Source organism: Ciona robusta, chromosome 14, assembly GCF_009617815.1.
Source record: "Ciona robusta chromosome 14, ASM961781v2".
Taxonomy (NCBI): domain Eukaryota; kingdom Metazoa; phylum Chordata; class Ascidiacea; order Phlebobranchia; family Cionidae; genus Ciona; species Ciona robusta.
In genome coordinates, this window is record NC_143248.1 from 394,075 (window position 1) to 411,034 (window position 16,960).

General features: G+C 38.8%; 3 protein-coding genes across 5 annotated transcripts; 2 read left to right on the forward strand and 1 right to left on the reverse strand.

Moving 5' to 3' along the window:
• Nucleotides 1–58: 58 nt before the first annotated feature.
• LOC149724653 (tubulin polyglutamylase TTLL11-like) lies at nt 59–5,614 on the forward strand. Of its 3 annotated transcripts, XM_089891924.1 has the most exons (10): nt 59–677; nt 1,164–1,294; nt 1,836–1,959; nt 2,464–2,585; nt 2,962–3,063; nt 3,268–3,411; nt 3,873–4,006; nt 4,314–4,461; nt 4,832–4,962; nt 5,088–5,216. In XM_089891924.1, the coding sequence occupies exons 1-10, from the start codon at nt 551–553 to the stop codon at nt 5,089–5,091; spliced, it is 1,167 nt and encodes a 388-aa protein (XP_089748050.1). In that variant the 5' UTR covers nt 59–550; the 3' UTR covers nt 5,092–5,216. The 3 variants fall into 3 exon arrangements, with proteins under 3 accessions (XP_089748050.1, XP_089748048.1, XP_089748049.1); XM_089891922.1 differs by having other exon boundaries at nt 4,832–5,614; XM_089891923.1 differs by lacking the exon at nt 59–677 and having other exon boundaries at nt 1,168–1,294; nt 1,820–1,959; nt 4,832–5,614.
• A 133-nt stretch (nt 5,615–5,747) lies between these two features.
• On the reverse strand, nt 5,748–16,653 carry LOC149724654 (uncharacterized). Its single transcript, XM_089891921.1, has 10 exons — nt 16,342–16,653; nt 15,881–16,035; nt 15,411–15,550; nt 14,907–15,139; nt 14,625–14,747; nt 14,233–14,348; nt 13,814–14,007; nt 7,787–7,972; nt 7,324–7,562; nt 5,748–6,821 (listed from the first exon to the last, which is right to left on the reverse strand). The coding sequence occupies exons 1-10, from the start codon at nt 16,606–16,608 to the stop codon at nt 6,618–6,620; spliced, it is 1,857 nt and encodes a 618-aa protein (XP_089748047.1). The 5' UTR covers nt 16,609–16,653; the 3' UTR covers nt 5,748–6,617.
• Nucleotides 7,987–9,826, forward strand: LOC149724655 (uncharacterized). The gene has a single exon (XM_089891927.1). It carries the CDS (start codon nt 8,024–8,026, stop codon nt 9,398–9,400), a length of 1,377 nt encoding a protein of 458 aa, XP_089748053.1. The 5' UTR covers nt 7,987–8,023; the 3' UTR covers nt 9,401–9,826.
• Nucleotides 16,654–16,960: the final 307 nt, after the last annotated feature.

Consider the following 16,960-nt stretch of genomic DNA (forward strand, 5'->3'; position numbering starts at 1 on the left):
AGCACATATCAAGAACACATCGCATATAATACACATCACCATTCATAAATTAGCATTATAATAACAGCTACTAAGAACGCTATGTTGAGAGTAGTTTATGGATTATAAAGTTAGTTATAAAAGGGTGGGGTAAGATGGACACTGACTACACTCGTTTTCTCGTCACATTTAGTAGAAAATAAGGAATATTTGCAAAATTATAAAACGTAGCTGCGACTCGAAAAGAGCGTTCATTAATTATTGGGTTTGGATGCTAACGGTATTCCATTTTCCCCACAGTGCTATATAGAAAGTAATGTATAGTAGGGTGGGGAAACGGGACACCTTTATCACATAATATCCCAAATATCATGATCGAGTTTTAAACAATTTACAACGGTATATTTGAATCGTGAGTATATATGGTTTCATAATTATTTGAATGTTCTTTGTTTACTACTAAATGGGTCGAGAAATAGATTGAAAAGGCGTCCCACCTCCCTCACAGTACTATATAGCAGGGTGAGATCCTTTTAGAAAATTTTAAGTAATAACTAACACCTCAGTTTAAATGGAATCGGTCAATAACCATGATTGGACAATAAACACCATAAACGCATACGAGAGCACGACGGAAATTTTAAAGGAGGCGGCAAAAGAGTTCGGGTGGAACGTTGTATCTACAATCTGTGAAAAAGGTGACGAAAAATGTAACGAATATTTACAGAATTATATTATAACCGTAGCTTTATGACTCTAAAACAACCCAAGCTACATACGTTAACTCGTAAGCGACGAGGTGTATGAAACAGAACATCCGTGTTATAACGACTGTCGTTGCCCCGCCATGCGAGGATAAATAAATTACATACGTGGAAACTTGTGAGCGAGCACGAGGTGTATGAAACAAAACACCCGTGTTATAACGACTGTCGTTGCCCCGCCATGCGAGGATAAATAAATTACATACGTGGTAACTTGTAAGCGAGCACGAGGTGTATGAAACAGAACACCCGTGTTATAACGACTGTCGTTGCCCCGCCATGCAAGGATAAATAAATTACATACGTAATAACTTGTGAGCGAGCACGAGGTGTATGAAACAAAACACCCGTGTTATGGCGGATGTCGTTTTCCGGCCACGCGAGAACAAAGCAAATTTTATTCGTTCATTTATTTAACAGACCACGATAACGATAAATGTATTTACTGGGGAAACATACAAAGTATCAAACATATAGATAAAGGATATTACACCAATCACGGTTGCAACGTTGTAAACAATATCCCAGGGTTCGCGGTTGTTGAGAAAAAGGTTTGTTTTGTTTGTGTAAAATAATGTTAACCTCTGAATGAAATATGGTACTGTGGGGGAAGATGGGACACCTTAAGCACATAATATCTAAATATCATGAACGTGTTTTAAACAACTAACAACAGTCTATCGGAGGATACAGTTTTATAGTTCTTCGTTTTCTACCAAATGGGATGAGAAAATAAATTAGAAAGGTGTCCCATCTTACCCCCATCCTACTATGCATTATTGTCTCTCGGGTCACGGCAACAAAGATCGGGCAATCTTACGAAAGCAAAATACGGTGGCGGTACAACGACATGATTTATTATGTTAAAAATGCTTTTGTGTTTCCGCCTGTTTTTCTTGAAATTAAACAACAACTGTTTTGGTTCAACAGCCGAGCTATAACTGACATTCTTTTCCACATTTTTAACCAAAGCGTGTTTCACCGACTGTTGTTTTTATGTTGATTTCCTTCTCTTCGTTTTTTTAATCACAGGATCTTTGTCATCGTCTTCGAAGAGATAAATAACAAATGCGTAGTATATATTTCATTTAGGTTGATACGACGTTAGCGCTTCGAACAATGTCAAAACTATTTTCGGGACATTTTGACTTTTACCCCCAAACCTGGATATTTCCCCATGAGATGAAAGAAATGCCAAGCGTTGGTAACCACGCAGGTCAGTTTAAATAATATTTCAAACACCTAATGCTCATTCAATTGCTACTTAATTGGTTGCTACCATTGTGGGCGTATGTGTCCTTGGGCAAGACGCGTAACAGCAATTGCTCCAACCCAGTGGTCACTAATGGGTTGTTTAAACTATCAGCCATACAGAAATTCAATCACCCACAAAGTTACATACGTGGTAGCTCGTAAGCAGGCACGAGGTGTATAAAACAGAACACCCGTGTTATAACGACCGTGGTTGCCCCGCCATGCGAGGATAAATAAGTTACATACGTGGTAACTTGTAAGCGGGCACGAGGTGTATGAAACAGAACACCCGTGTTATAATGACCGTGGTTGCCCCGCCATGCGAGGATAAATAAGTTACATATGTGGTAACTTGTAAGTGGGCACGAGGTGTATGAAATAAAACACCCGTGTTATAACGACTGCCGTTGCCCCGCCATGCAAGGATTTGGTTACATTCATACAATCACTTATTATGCACTTCCAGGCATCAGTGTTCCCTCCTATGTTTACAAACCAGATCACGAGTGTAGGGGGAATGGGATTAAGTTTTTTAACGACCCTGCCCTACTTGAGGAAATAACTAAAGACACCCCCGCTGTAGTGCAGGTAATTTGAATTGTTTTATCTAAAATTTGCATCGGCAATGAAATATGAATGACTGACTGAAAAAGATGGTTATAATCTCTTTGACTGACTTATTTAACGTTTGTTTACAAGTCTTACACATATATACACTTGTCGTTGCTACCATTATGGGCGTATGTGTGTCCTTGGACAAGACACAAAAAAATTGCTCCAACCCAGTGGTCACTAATGGGTTGTCTAAATTGTCAGCCATACAGAAAGTAATGAAAAATTCGACTATTAAATCACCCACGGCGTAACGATATAACTTGTATGCCATGTTAAAACAACTGTCGTTTCCCGCCGCGCCAGGATAAAGTAAGTTTCATTCAAGATTTACTAATTTTAATTTTGACAGAAATACATTGAAACCCCCCTGTTATGGAATGGTTACAAATTTGACATTCGATCGTTTTTCGTCATCATGAGTTTAAAACCATTGGAAATTTATTACGCAAAGGTAATCTTAAATTTTTTTCATTTGTTTTTTTTTCTGAAAGTAAATTTAAAAAAGAGTAAACAAAGAACATTTACAAAATATATGACGGTATTCTCACGATTCTAAAAGAATTGTTAATTGTTAAAACACGATCATAAAATATGGGATTTAGGTGCTAACAATATCTCATTTTACCCCACACTACTATACGTTATTTATTTTTAGGGATCATTCTGCCGTCTTTGTGCGATCCGATACGATGTTGACAATTTTTCTGACACGTCCCAACACCTATCCAACTTCAGTGTCAACAATAAAGAAGGAAAATTTGATCCTGCGCGATGCAAAAGTTTGCTTGAAATGAAACAGGTTACCGCATGTTTCTACTTTTCTACTTTTTCTGCAACGTATTTTAAAATTCGCACTGTACTGTGAGATTTTAAACATGCATAATGTGAATAATCTTTTGAGTCTCATTCTGGTAATGAATCGTAATGTATTTTACCGGTCAATAGTCTGCCATTCGGCCAAGCCAGAGTTGGTAAAATAGACATGTTCTCATTTACTGAAACAATCGACCACTTTTTTTTTTGGGAGGGATTTTTTTATGTATAGCTGATACTTTTGACAGCCCATTAGTGACCACTGAGTTGGAGCAATTGCGGCTAAGTATCTTGCACAAGGTCACACACGCCCACAATGGTAGCAGCAACGGGCCTTGGCTTGGCGGATGGCAGACAAAGCGTTGGAAATACACTCTGTTAAATACAATATGATCCGCTCAACGGTTATTTACACTATGCCTGGTAGTAACAGAATAATATTAACAGATGTTGAAACAAAACGGGCACGACGCGGACGAGGTTGAACGAAAAATAGTAATTTCTTCTCTGAAAGCGATCATTGCTGTTATTCCTGATTTAATGGTTTGGCAGAATGCGATGACAGGAAGGGAAAATACCAAGTAATAATAACTGTAGGAAAACATTTCGTTATTTTGTATAGTACTGTAGGGTAAGATGGATACCGTTAGCCATACGTCCCATATTTCCAAATCTGCTTTTTAACATTTCACAACGCTTTTTGAGTTTTTTAATTCTGTAAACTTTTTGTTTACTACCAAATTGGACGATAAAAGAAAATGAAAATACCTCACCCTACTATATCGTGATATCCCATCTTACCCCACCCTTTTATCGTGGTATCCCATCTTACCCCACCCTTTTATCGTGGTATCCCATCTTACCCCTTACTATAACATGTTTTATCAGATCGTTCCAAATCATCGGGGTCGATACGATGGTGACGTCAGACTTGGAAGTAAAGTTCATTGAAATGAACGACCCGAGAATACGAAGTTATTATCCGACACTTGAGGGTGGAAGGGAGAGTCGGCTGTTCCTACAACCAGTAGCTGAGGTTTTAATAAGTTCAGACAAAATACAAATATAATAGGGTGGGGTAAGATGGGATACCATAGTTTAGAGGTGGGGTAAAATAGACACGTTTTCATTTTGTTTCACGCCCTAAATTAATAGTAAACAACGAATATTTTCAGAATTATAACCGCGTATCGTATACGACTGTAAAATAGCGTCAGTTAACATTAAAAAACACGATTGAAAATTAAGGGATTTATATGCTAAAGGTATCCCATCTTACCCCGCATCTCGTGTCCGCTTACCAGTTACCACGTATGTCATTTTGGAGTTCTTGTTTGGAAACTTTTGCAGTGTATGGCCGACAATTTAGACAATCTATAATTGACCACGTCATCATCCCCTCACAGATTGCATTCAATCTACATCGAGATTTACTGAAAATACTCACCGACCCCAATTGCAAAGAAACTTCCTTCTTGGAGAAAGTGTTCCCAGCAAGCAGGGACAATCAATATATCGATGATGAAGATTACAAGCGGTTTGTTTGTAATGACGTTTTAGTTGTCTGCAAAGCTGCTGAATTATTCAACAAATTCAACAAGAAAAGGAGTCTGACCATCGACCTTGATTCATTTCAAAGTTTGATGGCATATTTGTCCATAGATGATTTGGACGATGTTACTGCTTTATACAAAACCAAACTACGGAAGTGGAAAACGTACCTTCATTACGTCACCAAGTTTGCTGATTGTAATTATCACGAAGAACTTTCCTTTCAAGGATTTATGGAGCTTTTGTTGGAACTATTTAGCGGAAGAATATTACGACAAAAACTGTCATAGAAACTAAGTTAAACAAAAGAGGCTGGGGTAGGATGGTACATACTCATATTTTCTTTGTGTGGTCCCATTTTACCCCCATTTGGTAGTAAAAGGAATACTTACAGGACTATATACCTGTATACCCTTACGATTCTATAAAAGAGAGTTCTTAATTGTTAAAACAACGATGAGGAAACATGGGATTTATGTGCTAACCCATGGCCCACTAAAGATATCTTTATAGTGGACTATGGCTAACCGTATCCATCTTACCCTACACTACTATACAAAATAACAAAATGTTTCCCCCTCCCTCCATGCTTTTCATTGCTTTGTACGCATTTGATTAAACATGCAAAGTCACACGTATATACATTGCTTTCAATTCCCCTTCTTATTTCCGTGATAATAACGATAGCCGTAACTCTCTCCCAGCCCAACGAAGCAGACGAGCCCAATAAGCAGAATGGTAAGAAGTCTTCGATCCATCTTCTATAGTTGTTTATCAACTTGTGAAGTTTCAGCAAGATACACGCCTTTTATATTCTTTTGCATTGCAATAACTTCCTCACTGGTAAAGAGTACCAACTCCAGGGAGCCCCAATAAGTTTATAACAGAAAACGTCTTAAAACTCAACTTTTGATAACTTCCGAAAAAAGTGTGAATATACTGTTATTAGGGTTCAATTGACTCCACATTTTACCGGAACCCGTCTCGGGTAGCAATGGCTTCCAATGCGCTTTAGGGTGGAAGTTATTCGAACTATAGAGTATGCGCACTTTGTTGGAGAGAAATCTTAAGACATCCTCAGTTGGGTATAGACTATACATCCTATTTTGATGATGGCTTCCTTGATTCGATTGACAGCGATGTGATTCTAAGCCAAGTGTTCATCAGAAATATTGGAAACTAACCAAGAATCCTATTCTTGGTCGGATACTTCAGTAAAAAACGGGACCACACCCTACCATATTGAAACATTACTTCGGGTAAAATAGATGTAGTACATTACTTCACTTAAGGTTTTTAGAGTTCGAAGTTATTAAATTAAGACTGTAATGTCGCGGGGTTAACGTTAAAATTTGACACCAACACAGTTTTTACATTTTATGGTTTCTTTCTTTTATCACTATTTGTGTTCGTTTATGTTTTTTTTTATCACTATTATAACTGTAGTCTATTATTTGTACATAGTTCGTTTTCCAAATTTGATTATCGTTTTTGCGTATTCCTTGCGTACGCCACCAGAAAATGTGGGATTTATGTGCTAAAAGTACCCCATCTTACCTTACAGTGCAATACACATGTTTTTTGGCTTGATTAAAAACTCCTCCAATGTATAGCCTTACATATAATACTTATATTCACAATTTAATATTTTGTATCACGGAACAGCCCTGACCTTATTACTGCTATTGCTGTCATAACAAAAACTAATATTACAATAAACAACACAAGGTATATCAGGGAATCAAGGAACATATTTAGGTCGAACAAACCACTTGTAACTTGAAGTCGATAACTTGCTACCAGTTGTTGGTCCGCGTAACAAACGTAATATCCTTTATTGGTGTTCTAGAAATGGGAAACATGTTAATTGTTGAGGTGTTTCTAAAGTAGCTGCATCATTTATAAATGAATGACAAATATTATCCTGACATGGCAGGGCATAACATCCGCTGTAACACGGGTGTTCTGTTTCATACACCTTGTGCCCGCTTACAAGTTACCACGTAATGTAACTTTGTGGGTGATTTTATATATATTACGGTACATTTACATTTAATTGAAAGAAATAAGCATGGCCGCTGTTTTATGCCACAAACAAGCAGTATCAAAATAGAAATCGCATGCAACATTATTCAACGTAAAGTTGAAAATATTCAAACACAATGATATTTAACATGACTTACGCAATACTATAGGAATACACCTAAACTTATAAAACAGTGACGAAACAATGAATTACAATGGGTATATTGTTTGCGTCAATAGGCCTCTTATTTTCTGAGCAGTTTAGGTGAATTCCTAGGCCGTGTATTGAGTAGGCGATGCATTAAACAACCGACACACTCACGGATATTGACTCAATATAGAGCGAGTCATCTTGACGTATGCTAGTTGCAATATGCAGCAGTTGTTTCCTATTCACCGCATATTTAGTAAGGTGGACCACATTTCCCATGCTACCATTAATAAACTGCCAACCGACCGCTGAGTTGGGGCTGGCATCAGTACATGATAAATTAACGCTTGAACCAATGGTTTGTTGGATCAATTGTCGAGTGACTTGATGTGGAACTACAGGTAGCTTGCCTGTTAGAAACAGATTGTTCATATGGTAGGATGGGGGAAGTCGGGACACTTTTCATTCTATTTTCTTTGTCCCATTTAGTAGTAAACAAAGACAATTCAAAGAATTAATAAACCGTATTCTCACGACTCCCATAGACCGTTGTTTATTGCTAAAACACGGTCAGGATATTTGGATAATACGTGCTAAAGGTATCCATCCTACCCCACCCTACCATATAACTTACCCGTATTAGCATCAACGTAATAATGGTCGGGCTTCTTCTTACATCTAGACGTGCATGACGCGATGGCAACATAATCATGAAACCGCATCAACCGTTGTCGTTTAACTTCGGGGAGTAAGCGTGATCTACACGGTAGACGGCGCCCTATGACGTCATCGAGCGAGGTTTCGCTGGTGTAACAGAATCCTATGATACTGATTCTACGTTAGCGCTCGTAGCGAGCGGACACCAAAGGGCATGGATAAAGGTCCAAGCTTTGCGCAAGTTGTGCACCAAAAGGGTGGAGGTTATTTGAAGAGACCCACCTGCCTTAGCTTCAAAACTAAGGATCAATGCAAAAGAGAAGATGTTATCAAAATCATAGAAAAAGAAAAATTTTCAGTTAAAAATTTGATCGGAATCACGGAAAGAAAAGGAAACCTAATAGATGTCACATGCACTACGAGAAAAGCTGTATTGGATTTGTACGAATTACTGATCAAAGTAGATGCACTATACTCGGTGAGACTTTATGAGTCAGATAAAGTGAACGTGGCGGTAGGATGGGTGCCAATACCTTTCCCTAATGAGGTCATTAAATCCGAATTCCAGAACAGATGCGGAGAAGTTAAGCATATTCAACATAGAAAGGACAGAAATGGCTTACTAACAGGAATGCGAATTCTCACACTGGATAGGGCCGATATTGAAAAAAACCCAATCCCAAGCTATATTACCATTAACAACTACGAGTTCTACTGCACGTATAACGGGCAACAGATAACGTGTAAGTATTGCACAAAATCTGGACACAAGCAACAAAACTGCCCTAAAAGGAAACAAGACTATCCAAAGCTTATCAATAAAAGAAACGAGAAAAACCAAGAAGACGCCGAATGCCCCGAAACCGATAAGAGTGGTAGCAAATTGTCCGCCGCAGGAGGAGAAATAAAGGAGAGAAGCAAGCAGAATGGAGAACAACTCGACCACAGCACCACTGCCGCTTCCGGCGAAAGTAACAACCTAAAACCAATACTACCTGATAAAAATCAAAACATCGAAATGGAACCAATGCCTAAAGTTTCAAGGAAACGCCAGGAAAGAAGTCCAACCGAAATTAACCTCCACCAAGCAAAGTCGATAAGCCTCAGCGAACTTAAAATACCAGTTTCATGTCCAAAATGTGAGGAAGAGAGCTATGTAACAGACCAAAACACCAACTTCTTCTGCTGGAAATGTTCATCGGAATTTAGAATTGCGACAGCGTGCTGCAACGATAACGATAAATTTCTTGTCCCGAACAAGGAGGTAACAACCAACTGCTCCACCTGCCACCTACCAATGAGAAAAATGCCCTGCTGCCACACATTTCAACCGGAGTTTCAGACCGATGAAGGAACATTCGAATGCATACAGTGCAAAAGGTACTCAATGACTTGTATATGTAAAACAGTAAATTCTATCCCAAAACGAACCATGACATCTAACTGTACTAATAATGCCTGCAATGCTACACTAGTCCACTGTAGCTGCGGGAAAAAAACGTGTCAAAATCTAGAACCGGACAAACCGTATCAGTGCGAATGTGGTTTCGAGTACGAATACGATATTTATATAGGGGTAGAACGTTCTTAATGCCTCTTAGTTTAATCACATACAATGTTGCAGGGTTGCAAAACCCTCGGAAACGACGCAGTATTTTTTATTTTCTACGCCAAAAAAAGTTTGATATTATTTGCCTGCAAGAGACGCACACAACAGCATCATGTCTCAGGCAATGGGAATTAGAATGGGGTGGAGAAATCTTAGCCTCACATGGCTCAACTAAAAGCAAAGGAGTCGCGGTTTTGTTTTCAAAAAAACTGTCTTACTCAAAACAAGACGTATGTGTCGATAACTTCGGACGATATATAATCATGAACCTCGAAATAACTGACCAGCGGTTAACGCTATGTAATGTCTATGGACCAAACCAAGACAGCCCTCAGTTTTACGGCAACCTATTTACGCTATTAACAAAAAGACAAGCGGAAAGCGGGATAGAAAACTGTATTATATCCGGTGACTTTAACTGTGTCCTTAATGATAAATTAGACAAAACCGGCGGGAGAGAAAAACACGGGAACCGGCGCGCAAAAACTACCATATTACAGGCAATGAATGACCTCGAGCTATACGACGTGTTCCGCATCAAACATCCAAACTCTAAGCAATACACCCGCATGCAAAAACGCCCGCACACTGCGAGTCGGCTTGACTTTGTTCTCGCCACAAGCGAAATATTACAAAAGACCACTCAAATCCAAATTGTTCCAAGCACGCAGTCGGACCATTGTATCGTCAAACTTGTACTCAACCTTGATAAAATACCCAGGGGCAGAGGCTACTGGAAAATGAATACGTCCTTGCTAGAAGATGCAAAATTCGTCGAAAACACTAAAAAATGGATCGCGGAATTTCTGATAAACAACGACAATGGTGCCGTATCCCCCCAAGTTCTCTGGGAAGCACTAAAATGTAATATACGGGGCTATATTATCAAATACGCCTCCGAAAATAACAAAAAAATAAAAGCTAGACAGACAAACCTAGAAAATAAACTCGCGGATCTTCAAAACCTACCCCAACCTCACGATGAGTGCACGATGGGTAAAATTGTACAAACTCAAGAACAATACGACGATATTATCGAAAGCTACAGTAAGAGCGCAATAGTCCGAAGCAGGGTTCGATGGGCAGAATATGGGGGTAAAAATAACGCCTATTTTCTTAATCTAGAAAAACGTAGGATGGAGAAAAAGGCCATTAATAGACTAAATTCAAATGCCAATATAGAAACGGACCAGCAGGCTATTTTACGGCTCCTAAAAGAATATTTTGAAACCTTGTATAGCTCAAGTAATAACCCGGGCCGCACGAGCAAAAGTAAAATAAAAGAGTATACAAACAGCTTAATGTGTCCAAGACTCGACGCGGAAAAAGCAAACGAATGTGAGGGTAAACTGACCGTCGGCAAATGCTACGAAGCGCTAAAGACTATGCAAAACAACAAATCTCCCGGATTAGACGGTTTTCCGGCCGAATTTTACAAAGTATTCTGGAATGAAATAAATTCCACATTAGTCAACGCATTTAACCATGCATTTGAAAAAGGTGCTTTCTCTGGTCAAATGAATTGGGGGGTCGTAACTCTAATTCCTAAACCTGAAAAAGACCTTTTGTACCCAGAAAACTACCGGCCAATTACATTATTAAACGCTGACTATAAAATAGCCGCAAAAGCAATTAACAACCGTATAAAAAACGTACTCACTACAATTATAGCCCCTGAACAGACGGGGTTTATAAAAGGAAGATACATAGGAGACAACATTAGAACTCTTTTTAACGTCTGGGATCACACCACTGATCAAGGCTTGCATGGAGCCCTCTTGTTTTTAGACATACGTAAAGCCTTTGACTCAGTAAATTGGGACTTTGTTAACGCAGCATGTTCTAGTTTTGGCTTTGGGAAAGATCTGTCGAGATGGATAAGAACTTTTTATGTTGACGCAAAATGCCTAATTATTAACAACAACCACATGTCTACTCCATTTAGAGTTGAAAGAGGCGTGCGACAGGGAGACCCCTTGTCCCCTTCTCTATTTTTGTTGGCCATAGAATTTCTGTCACTAGCAATTAAAAGAAATAAAAGCGTAAAGGGAATCCCAATTGTCTCACAAGACATTAAAATCTCACTTTTTGCGGATGACGCGCTGCTATTTTTGGATGGTTCAGAAAAAAGCTTTCGTGCAGCATTTGCAGAAGCAACAGAATTCGGGAACCACTCGGGCTGCAAAATTAATATCGCGAAATCCAATGCCATGTATATAGGTAAAAAACAACCTAACTCACCTCACCACCTCTCTTCGCAAGGTCTTTCTTGGCCAAACACGTTTATAAAATACCTCGGGGTTAATATCCCAGTAAATAGGAACAAAACCAACTTGTTTACAATTAATTTTGAATCAATAGGAAAGGAAATTCAAGCTGTAACTAAGCCTTGGCTGGCAAGGTCACTTTCATTACTAGGGCGAGTTACGATTATTAAAGCCCTAGCGATACCAAAGCTACTCTACAAACTTAGCGTGTTGCCGGTCAGTCTACCCAAACAATTTTTCAAAGAAATTAAAAGAAAACTGTTTACATTTTTGTGGGGCTCCAACTGGGAGAGAGTAGGAAGAAAAACACTATGCAGTAACATAAAAGAGGGTGGCCTGGAAATGATAGACCTGGAGGCGTACGCAAAATCAATACGCTTCTCTTGGATACGAAAACTACTAGATACAAATCACGAATCGCATTGGAAAAATATTGAAACTAAAATTACCTCCCTAAATACCATGATTTGTGTAGCCGCCTCCGATTTAAAACTTACGCATAAGGAAATCACCAAACAAACGCCTCTCTCGACATTCTGGTCATCGATCGAATTGTGGAGAGAATGTGTCTCCCAATTTTGGCCCCAGGACAAAGTTTACAATTGCGCTATTTGGCTAAACAAAAAAGTTCTTTTCAAACGGAAACCGATCGCCTACGAAAATTTTATAAAATCTGGTATATTAATGTACCAACAAATCATAGACAACAACTCGGACTATTGCAGCTTTAAAATATTATGCGAAAAGTATACGTTGACAAACAACAATCAAAACCACGCGGACTACCAGCGCCTTATTGCAGCCATTCCAACAACTTGGGAAACGTATACGACGGACAGACCGGAACGAAAAACTGCCATCGACAGACTAAGGAAGGGGATAAGCGACAATTTGCCTACAGCCAAAAACGCATACGAATATTTTGTATCTCCCAATAAACAAAAGCCGACCAAACAACAAAATAAATGGGAAGTAACCTTACAACGGGGACCTCTGAACTGGTCAGAAATTTACAAAAACTTATACGACTGTACGTTTGAAACGAAGCTGCGCTCCTTTCAAGTTAAAATTAATCTGAGAGCCATCGTCCTAAACGATAAGCTCCATGGCTTCGGGATTATTGAGACTGATGTGTGCACTTTTTGCGGTGTAAACAAAGAAACAATATACCATCTATTTTGTGAATGTAAACATGTCCAGGTATACTGGGAAAGCGTCAGTGCCTGGATGGACAGTGTTTTGTGCCATAAAACAATTATAAGCAATACCGTAAAGCTCTTCGGAATTCACAATGATTGCCTTGAAAAATGTGTTTTAAATTTAATGAATTGCATGCTTGTAGTTGCCAGATTTGTTATATACAAATGTCGGATTCAAAACTTGAAGCCAAATATAGAAATGTTTATCTATGCAATGAATCGCAGCAGGGCCAATGAAAAGGCTGTTGCAATAAAACATAACAAGTTATTGCAATACAAACTGAAGTGGAACGCAAACTTGCGTTAATTTTAAGTATCGTTTGTTCGCTACAATCGTTTTCGTTACAATTTGTCGCTGTTGTGTTATTATCACTATCGTGTTGTAAACTTTATATGCAATAAAAAAAAAAAAAAAAAAAAAAAAAAAAAAAAAAAAGTAACAGAATCCTATGACGTGTATAAATGAATTTAACTTATTTGTCCTCGCGTGACGGGGAAATGACAGTCGTTATAACACGGGTGTTCTGTTTCATACACCTCGTGCCCGCTTACAAGTTACCACGTATCGATCAAGGCTCGTCGTTGCTACCATTGTTGACGTATGTGTCATTGGGCAAAACACTTAACAGCAATTGCTTCAACCCAGTGGTCACTAATGAATTGTTGAAATAGTCAGCCATACATAAAAGCAATCGCCCACTAAGTTATATGTGGTCTCGTAAGCGGGCACGAGGTGCATGATACAACAGAACTACCGTATTATAATAACTGTCGTTGCCCCACCACGCGAGGATAAAAGGTCACATACGTGGTAACTCGTAAGCGGGCACAAGGTGTATAAAACAGAACACCCGTGTTATAACGACTGTCGTTGCCCGGCTATGCGAGGATAAACTGGTTACATTCATTCATTTAATTATCTCCCTTACCATATCTACGTCGTTCGCCCGCCACGTCACAGCGATCACATTCCTGCCACGCTGTCCAATGCCATGTAATCCAATCTATGCCATATCGACCGTTATCATGTGGTTGTTCATCAGCATCAAGGTATATAGTTTGCATATGCAGCACGTCTACCACGTTAAGATGGTACACCGCTAACCGATGCATTTGAACGTGCCTGAAATATTAAACGAATTTAATTTCGTGTTTTCGGTAACGGTAAATTCTGTAAATATTCTTTGTTTACTACCAAATAGGACGAAAATATAATAAAGACATGTCCCATCTTGCCCCACCGTACTATATAATTTGTCCTATCTTACCCCATATGTCTTATCTTACCCCACTGTACCATATGGTAAAATATACGTAATGTATTATTTATATTCATACAAACAAATACCTGTTTAACGCAGCTATGTTGCAGATCCAGATTCCAGAATCTTCCACTTGAAGTTTCGTAATACGTAGCTCGGTGTAGTTTTGTTTCTTAACATTATCTATAATCTTTGTTCGGTCCTATATATATACAAATATACAAAACGTTTGGTTGCAATTATTTCTTGCATTGCGGATAAACAAATTTGAATGGCCACTTATATAGTAGGGTGGGGTAAGATGGGACATATTTTAATATACTTTCTTGTCCCACTTTGTAGTAAACATAGAATATTTACAGAATAATATAACCGTATCCTCACCACCCCAAATAAGCGTTGTTAATTGTTTAAAAACACGGAAATATGGGACACCATATGCTATCAGTCCCAGCTTACCCCACAGTAATATACTAACCCTAACGTCAAGTACATGTTTGTATTTCCCAGCAGTCAATCGTTCATGCAGACAAGAACATATCTCAGCGTCGACCGATTTGCCCTCGCACACCACCTCGCGGCCAGTTACGAAAAACTTTAACTGCATAGAAACAGGTTAATATAACGCAACACATGTTTTTTTTTATTTATCTCTTCGAATTCAGTTACGAATATCAGATCAATTAACCCAACGAAGAGAAGGGAATTAGCAACAAAACGACAGTCGTTAAATACACGCTACGGGTAAAAACTCACATACCTCGGTCGGTGGGTCGCAGGCTCTTTTTCGAAACCTTATTTCGCCGCATTGACATCTGTGATATGCATTGCCAGGCCTCATCGTGCTCCAAGCACCCCACACACCCCATGTGCCAGAGTACGAGGGACCATCGCATGGACAAAACCCCCACTTTTGGTCCACGTCTACATCCGAGGTAGTTCCACACCAACAGCTGCCACGGTGCTCCGTTATACACGAATCGTAGGTTCGGCCTGACGGGTACAGAATGATATAATTTAATACTGTGGAGTAAGATGGATACCGTTAGCACATGTTATCCCATATTTCCTGATCGTGTTTTGAACAATTTAACGACGTTCTTTTAGATTCGTGGGGATACTATTATATAATTTTTTGGATATTCTTTTATTTTCCACGAAATGGGACAGCGGATTGATAACATGTCTTGTTTTACCCCCCACTATAGAATATGTTGATTGCGCAATAACACTGTATACACACTTATAATTAATAATTCTCCACCTTTATAGGTAAACGGGAAATGACATGGGTCTCCAGGCGACGTCCCGTATTCCGCTAACAGTCGAACTCCAGGTCGAGGTTTTGCACAGGGACAGAATCCCCATTTACCATCATCGGAAAATTCCTGCTGCGTGGAACACCTGAAAGAATAAGATGGAGTTTACTTTGCACATTTTATACTTAAAGTTGTTGCGTTACCGAGGAGCACAAAGTCATCGCGAATAGATACAATGTTGGCGGACAACGGCAGTCGTTATACCATGAGTGTTCTGTTTCATACACCTCATGTCTGCTTACAAGTTACCACGTATGTAACTTATTTATCCTCGCATGGCAGGGCAACACAGTCGTTATAACAAGAGTGTTCTGTTTTATACACCTCGTGCACGCTTATGCGTTACCACCTATGAAGCTTTGTGAGTTTTTAATGTATAATCTTTGTAGTATTGTGATACGTTAATAATATTTACCAGCATCGCCTGTCTTCTCTACCGGAATCTGCACAAGTGAAATGAAATCGAGTGATATTTTTGTCTTGTACTTTGAATGGGAAAGCACATGGTGAGCCCTCGGCGTTACCGCTTTGCGACAAGATGGCGTTGTCAGCATTGTCTCGGTTAGTATTCTGTTGTACATATTAAAGTATTTGCCCAGTGCCGTGGCAAAGTAGTTAGCGCATATTTCCCAATCTCATAGGTTATAGGTTCGGGGCTCGATACTGCTATCATAGCGGGCATGTGTGCGTTTTATAAAAGTTACATATATGTGGTATAACTCGGCACAAGGTGTATGAAACAGAACACCCATGTTATAACGACTGGCGTTAACCCGCCATGAGAGATTAAATGAATGATAAGTTATTCCTTCATTCTTACAAAAGTTAAAGGTTTTATATTTACAGCGAAAAGACACAACGTTGCAAAAATCTCACTTTACTGTCAATGAGAGCGAGAATCCATTGAGATAGACCGTCTCCCGCTACAAGAAGGGTGGTCCATAGTTTGACATTTTTCAACAAAGTACTTTTCTCCTTCCTCGCTTCTGTGGTTTCACTATCACACAACGGGCAGTTTATAGAGACATTCAAGTTTTTAAAAACATCAAGAAATTTCATTTCAGGTGTTTTGGGGCATTCTATATTACTCGATGAAACTTTTGCAGTGCTAATAAATATCCAAACCAACCAAATAATGTCCATTCTTTAATTTCTTCGCAATTTTATTTATATTTTCAAAATATAAAGATGTCTCTATATGACGTATTTATGACGTAACAAAAAGCGCCACTAACGGCGCTAGTAATCTTTTCTCATAAAAATCTCCAAGAATGCTAAAAGTAAATGTTGAAGTCGCGCCCGAGAATTTCAATAAATGTTTGCAGATGTAGTAGCAGAAAAGTGAATCGATTAGTAACTGTCGCTATTAGTAAATATATATCAACGTTTAATGCTTAAGATATGCAGACCTATATGTTTTTATCAGTGAAAAAAATTTTTAATAGAAATAAGTATTTGAAATTATTTTAGTGTTTGAAATTTCACTTCATCTGAT